This window comes from Urocitellus parryii, chromosome Y, assembly GCF_045843805.1.
Source record: "Urocitellus parryii isolate mUroPar1 chromosome Y, mUroPar1.hap1, whole genome shotgun sequence".
Lineage (NCBI taxonomy): Eukaryota > Metazoa > Chordata > Mammalia > Rodentia > Sciuridae > Urocitellus > Urocitellus parryii.
Genome location: NC_135548.1, coordinates 33,220,673 through 33,228,132, shown reverse-complemented (window position 1 = coordinate 33,228,132; position 7,460 = coordinate 33,220,673). Strand labels below are relative to the sequence as shown.

At 44.0% G+C, this 7,460-nt stretch overlaps 1 protein-coding gene across 1 annotated transcript; it reads right to left on the bottom strand.

Moving 5' to 3' along the window:
• Window positions 1-560: 560 nt before the first annotated feature.
• Window positions 561-1,908, bottom strand: LOC144251064 (ubiquitin-conjugating enzyme E2 N). Its single transcript, XM_077794196.1, has one exon. It carries the CDS (start codon window positions 1,816-1,818, stop codon window positions 1,360-1,362), a length of 459 nt encoding a protein of 152 aa, XP_077650322.1. The 5' UTR covers window positions 1,819-1,908; the 3' UTR covers window positions 561-1,359.
• Between the last annotated feature and the right edge of the window lie 5,552 nt (window positions 1,909-7,460).

Sequence of the window (7,460 nt, the reverse complement as noted above, 5' to 3'; positions counted from 1 at the left end):
AGGGAGGTGAAAGCACATTAACTAAGATTTGATGCTCTCAAAGGAAGAAACCTTTCTGATGACACTTATGCAAGCTGGTTGCTTGAGATACACTCTTAGGTCTATAAGGAAGACTCAAATGCCTCAGCAAACCCCAAATGAATACCAGATTGGTGTTTCCTAATAATGCACACCAGTGGCCACATAGGAAGTTTAAAGATAGGAACCAAGAAAAAGGTCATACTCCACATCTGAGGTAAAAATGTGGCACGACATGTGAAAGTCCTACATGTCAGTCACTAATGTTTTCTTTGCTGTGACTATCCCTGTACAGTAATTTGTCAAACATTGTGGCAAGACCAATGATAGCCTAACTAAATCAGACAACGAACATTTATTTTTAATTTCTAGGAGGTTAAGAAAAAAGTCAGACACTGATGCTTTATGCATGCTCAGGGCCAATTTATAAATAATCCATTCAGTAATTCTTAATATAAGTTTGCATCAGTGAAAAGAAACTGGCAAAATCTCTTGCCATTCAATTTGTCAGATGGTGAAGACCAAAACAGAATGTTTCACCAGAGTTTTTTAATTTTTAAATACGATTGTCACATTGGGAAAATGAAATAAACACAGTAAAATAAACTGTACAAAGGCAAAGTCGAATAACAAAAAATATTTTAGTAAAACATAAGATTTACAGAATTCCAGACAAGCCATACAAAATGGTCACAAGTTTTTTCTTTCTTTCTTTTTTTTTTCTTTTTTTGAAGGGGGGAAATCTACACCTGACAGCAAAGTCACAATGTTATTAGTGAGGGCTGTGATGTTTGTTTAATGTTCCCATTTTGATTCAAACAATCAAGCTTGTCCATCTACAGAGTCTAAATAAAGTTAGACTTGGCTAGAGAGCATATTCTAAAGAACTGGTTAGCTGCTTTTAACCAATGCAATTAGCTCACCATAAAGGGGAGTGAAAGGAGTCCACAAAATTATAATAAAACTACCTTTCCCCTCAAAAAAATAAAATAAAAAATAAACACACCCATACCCCTGGCAGCTAACCCTGACAACTACCTTCATTCACAGTGCTTTATACTTAAACCATGATGGGGGAAATGAATAAAAGCAGAGAGCCACTGCTTTTAAACGTTTCGCAACAATCCAGATGATACTTCTAGCCTCGGCTCATGCTTTACAACAGTAAATCAGGACAAGACATAGATTTGCTAATGTGCATTTAATCACCAAAGGACTGAAGATGTCTGGGCTTTTATTCTGTAATGTTTCTATTAAGACTGTGTCCACTAAATGCAAACAAAAAAGGAAGAAATCTTGGCAGAACAGGAGAAGTGATGCACACTTGATGATCGGATCGATTTAAATATTATTCATGGCATATAGCCTAGTCCATGCTCTAGCTGTTTCTATGGCTTGGGCTTCGTTGGTCTTCCACTGCTCCGCTACATCATTTGCTAATGGATCATCTGGATTAGGAGCACTTAACAAAGCCTGGATCGATAGCAGAACTGTGCGGATCTGCAGTGCTGGGGACCACTTATCTTTCAATATATCTAAACATATTCTTCCCAACTTGTCTACATTAGGATGATAAATTTTGGTCATGAAACGTACTTTAGGTGCTGCCATTGGGTATTCTTCTGGAAGGAATAGTTCAAGTTTAAAAGTCCCTCCCTCAAAGGGGGAATCCTGGGGGCCAGCAATGACCACATGAAAATAACGGGCGTTGCTCTCATCTGGTTCTGCTTTAATGCCAGGAACTGGTTCTGCCAGCAAACGCTGGGTTTCCTTGATGATCCTGCGGGGCAGCCCGGCCATCTTGTCAGATCCCGAGTTCGGCCTCTGGTTTCGTCTCCGGCTCCGCTCGCCTCACGCACGAGTGGAAGTCCCGGGCTCCACTTCCGGGGGACGTTGCCGCGCCCGCCGCCACCGCTGCCGAGGCCCCTCGGGAAATGTAGTCCCTGCTCGGGTGTGGGATCGGGCGGGTTTTCCTCCGACCTGGCCCCCCTGGAACAGATGCTTAAGAGAGAAACTGAGAGTGCCGGCTCTGAGAAGCGGTTCCACTTCATGCAGCTTCAACCAGAAACAAACCTCAATGTGCTTACAGGGAACAAGACCGTTCCTTCAATTGGAAGCTGCCTGCACAAAATACTTCTGTTCTGCACTTCCAAGCTTTTCTCAGCCAGCACGTTCAGACGACGTTTATACCCAAAGTGCAAATTGTGCTACCCAGAGATCCCTTGGGACATCACCAATATTCACGTGGAACATTGGATGGTTGACAAGATTAATGGCCCAGAGTTTCATTGAAATATTTTTCTCAAATTTTTTGAAAACTCACTGGAAACGAAGGTACCCATGAGCAACAAACTCTGCTTTATACAAGACACAGAAACTTCTAAGTAAAGCCCGTAACTGCTGGCTCTAAGAAGGATTCCAATTCCTACTAGTTCAACCAAGCCCAAATCCCAATATGCTCTCTAGAAACACTTTTACATCCTGCAATTGAAGCTGTTTGTACACCCTGCTTCTCTTCTGCACTTCACACTCTTCTCATTGAGCACATTCAGAGAACAGTTCAGGCTCAATATCCAAAGTGTGCTAGCAGGAGAGCCCTTGTACCTCGGAGCACTTGCTCAGATAGGAAGTGATAGGCCTCATGGGTGGGTCAATACCTCAAAGATTCTTTGGAATCCATTCCTCAAACGGATTCTGAAAACTATCTTGAAGTTGCATGACCCTTTCTCCAATGACCTCTGCTTTATTGAGTGCATTGATGGTTCCAAGTGAAATGGTGCCATCAGCTCTGACAAGAGGTTCTGCTTCCTGCATGTTCAACCAAGGAAAACCCGCCATGTGTTCACTGAGAACAAATCTACTTTGTGCACAAACTTTTTTCTGTTTGCCCCCTACAAATGCATCTCAGGATGCACATTCAGAACACATTTCCTGCAAAAAAACATGAGAAAGTATCATTGCAAAAGTCCACTCTGGTCTAGCATCACCAACATTGATTAGGAAATGAATTACACAAGTTTCATCTTATCCCCTTGGTCTCCTTCTTCTAAAAACTCATTGAAACTGCAGGTACCTGACAGTAACCAACTTGCCATTGACCAAGAGCACAGTTGCTTCCAATGGAAACTGGGCTTGCCAGCTCTCAGAAGCCATTGGATGTAAGACTACTTCAGCCAGGTACAAAGCTCAATGGGCACGATGAGAAATAAAGTCATTTTCTAATATGAAAGCTGCTTGCCAAAATTCTTCTGTTTTGCACTTCCAAAATATTTTCAGGAAGCACACTCAGAGCACAGTTTCAGCCCATATGCAAAGAGTGCTGGCAAGAGAGCCCTTGGACCTAGGTTCAGCAACTGGAGGAGAACTGTGGGCCCACTGGGAAGAGCAATTTCCCAAGGTTGATTGAAATCCATTGCTCAATTGTTTGTCACAGAATTCACTTGAAATCCAAGTGCCTGCCTGCATTGAACTCACATTGACCAATTGTACAGACGCTTCAGAGGGAAACTGCCACCTCTGAGAAGCGGTGGTTCTTCATGCTAGTTTAAGTAGTGACAAACCCCAATGTGCTCACTGAGAACAAAATGAGCTCCTGAATGTTGAAGCTGCTGAGAGACTGCTTTACTTTTGCACTCCCAAACTACTCTCAGCAAGCACATTCAGATCCGAGGTCAGGCCCAAAATACAATGTTGGCTGGCAAGAGAGTCCTTGCGCCCAGGATCACCAATTTTGAGAAGCCAATGAGGACTGCTGAAAAGATCAATTCCACGAAATTCCATGGGAATCCACTCATCAGACCTTTATGAGAACACTTAAAAAGAAGGTTTCTGCATGCAAGGAACTCTGGGTGACAGATGGCAATGTTTGCCAAAAGCAAACATGCCTACCAGCTCTGAGAAGCCATTCTCCTTCACACTGCTTCAACCAGGGAAAAGTCTCCATGTGCTCACTGAGAACAAGTTAGCTTGTGCTACTTGAAGCTGCTTCTGCAAACAGCTTCACTTCTGCACTTCTAAACTGTTCTCATCAAGCACATTCAGAGCACAGTTCAGGCATGAAACACAAAGTGTGACAGAAAGAGATCACCAACTTGCAGGAGGAAAGAAGACCAGCTAAGAAGGTCCATTCTCCAAAGTCTCACTGACATCCATTTGTCACACTTGTTTACAATATACAGTTGAAGTGCAGGTGCCCACATGAGTGAACTGTTTTGGATCAACAGCACCAAAGCTTCAATGTGAAAGCATGCCTGTCACCTGTAAGAAGCAGTTTTGCTTTCTTCTAGCTCACACAGGACAAACACCATGTGCCCACTTACAACAAAGTTAGTCCTGCAAGTTGAAACTGCTTGCAGCAAATGGCTTCCATTCCCCACTTGCAGCCATCACTGGTTGACAGGTGGCACAGAGGCTTCAATGTGAAACCGTGAATGTCAATCATTACAAGTGCTTCTGACACTCTAGTTCAACCAGGGACAGCCTAAAGTGCTCAACGAGAACACACTTTGTTCCTGAAAGTGGAAGCAGCTTGCACGAACTGCTTCAGTTAGAAAATTCCAAGTTCTTTTAGCAACCACATTCAGAGCACAGTTCTGGCCCAATAGAAAATGGGTCCTACCAAGAGGATCCCGTATCTATGATCACCTTCATAAGGTAGCTTCCCAACTTCTGTGTGGAAGTGTGTTTCTCCTTGGCCCTTACACTGTTGTGGAGACCACTATGAGTTCAGCTTTGTGGAGGATCATCTGACCTGGACTTTTTTGCAAGACCTGTACAGCCCTCACACATGCTCAGATACTCAGGACTTTTCAGACCAGTCCAGGCAACAGTAGGCATCCATTCATTGTCTGCAGTCTACAGATTCCTAGATGCATGGCATTCATTACCATCAAATGCATAATTTTCATCAAAAACTAATATATATATATATCATTCCAATCTGAATCAAGAAAATCAGAAATATCCCCAAATCCAAAGAGTGGATCCCCATTGTGATGCTACAAGTTGAAAATTCCACAGCTGACCTCATGGGATTGTTCACAGTCAAAAGACAGCTGCATGAAAAATATTACATGACATGACCTTCCTGCTATGTGAAAAGTGTCATGTGAAGTACACATGCATGTCTTCCTCAGACATGGGTTCATTTGCAAGACACCTTGTGCACTTGAAAATACTCCAAAAGGGGAGAAATCAGAACCACGTCTCCAAAGTATTTCAGCAGAGACCAACTCCATCTGTCTATCTATCTCTCAGTGAGTGTGTGTGCTCTTGTGTGTGTTCGTGTGTCTTTGTTTGTGTTTGTACCATGATAGCCGATACTTCATTGCCCCCATTGGAAAACTGACTCAGATAATGCCATCTGCCAAACTCCTAAAAACCAAAGTTCTTGCTGATAGAATGAAACATTCCTTCCTGTTGGTTTGGATGTGTCCTTTAGGAATCACTGCTACATTTAGTATATTCAAATCATCAGAGTAGATCAGGTAACAAAAACATATATATTTTAAAATAATAATATATTAATGGAAACAACAAATACAGGATAGAGTAACAACTGTGTTACTAAACAAGGTCAAGGACAATGGCAAACTATAGATTCAAACTTTGAAGCAAATAATCATCAATGTAAATATTCCTGGGCTGCCTCAGCCCTGCCCAGGCACACAGCAGCAGAATGGTTTTGCAAGCATCCTCAGGAGGGCTGGAGCCTTCTTTGCAGGACGAGAGGGAGGTTGAGGCTGGATCCATCCATCATTCTTTTGGGAGAGGCTCCTTTTCCTCAGCACAAAGTTGGATTTTTTGTGAGGATTCTTGGCATAAAATACACTGGCCTGCGCTGGAATCCTCAGCTCTGGGAAGAGAGGGGTGTACAAAAAGAAGGTGGCACTCAGGAGGTGCTCCCTAGGACATGCCAACATCTGAGAGCCTGTGCCAGAAAAGGCCAGAGCCACAAACCTGAGAGCTCTCCAATTCAGCACCAATACCAACAAAGACAGCCTCCACAGTCCTCCCTGAGGAAGAACTAAGCAGAGCACTTCAACAGACCTAATGTCTGTTCCTACCAAAGGCTTTGGACTCCAGAACATCTCAGGTCCTCTTGCATCTGACAAAGCACACCACTAGATTTACATCTGAAATCTCCCACATGAGGCTCCTGTGCCAAAGATTCAGTCCCTACATGATCCATCTTCATAGGTGGGTTTGGAGGGAAGCATTGGATGGTGAGTGCTCTAATGTCAACATGAAATTCTCATTCAAGATGAATACACTACTGGGAGGTGGGAGGGCCTGGAAGAAAGGTTGAGCATGGTTGGAGGAAGACCTAAACAGGGTTGCTCCCTGGGCAACAGTACATTGTTCCTGTTGGCTCCACTGAATCCTCATTCTCCAAGTAGAGGTCCTCCTTCTCCTCTCCATCTTTCTCTCTCTCCTTCTCTGCCAGCCTCGTTCTCTCTCTCCCAGTCTATGCCTGTGTGGCAAGGGCTGAGGAGCTCTCCACTGCCACACACTAGAGCTTTAAGGACAGCCTCAGTGCACAACCAAAGAGAAAGCTATGAAACCCAGAGAAAAGGCCTAGGATTCCTCCTCTGAGTTATTTTCCTCAAGTATGGCCACAATGAGGACAGGCTGACCAGCACGGATACCACCTTAGAGCCATGCTTTTGCGTTGGTGGAGCCCGCCTCCATGTGAACCAGGCTTCTGAGAATGGAGGCCACATTCCAAATGCTGCCCTACTGAGAACAATGGTTCCAAAGAACAGCAAAGGGACTGCTTCCCTCCAACATGGTGTATGGCCTAGTGGTGCCATGACCCCGAGTTGGGGAATACAACAGCCTGCTTCTCCTTCCTCTGAACACCTGTTTCCTGTCGCCCTCCTCTAACCTAGAGCCTGTTCTCCATCACTTCTGGGTTGGATGTGGAGATCTCTGCTATGAATTTCTTAGGCTACCAAGGCCCCAGACAGACTTCCTCTTCCATAGACTCTACTAACCTAACAGTAGGTTAAGATAGGAGACAAGTGATCCTAGAACTCATAGGGATGGTGGTCTTCAGGGTACATAGGCTGGGATAATGGCTGCTGTGGTGTTTGGCTCACAAAAACCAACCAACCAACCAAAGAAAAAGCACTGGCATTATTATCAGATGAGCTTTGTGGCTAAGTGCTCAGGAAGCCCTCATCTGACTTTAGTTAGGGATCTCACAACCTGGCTATTGTGATCACTCCTTGGCAAGTGGACTCAGGTGCGGAAGACCATGGAATTTATGCAAAAACAAATGATTCAGGCTGTCTCCCAGGCTGTGTTTTCTTCCCAATTTCTTCCTGTTACTGCTTGCTAGAATCCTGGCAATGCTCTGCCCAGGCAGTGGATTTCTGGTCACACAGAAGGCTTTCAATAGTACTGCTTCAGTCCACAAAATGCCAGTTCCATCTTTAGCC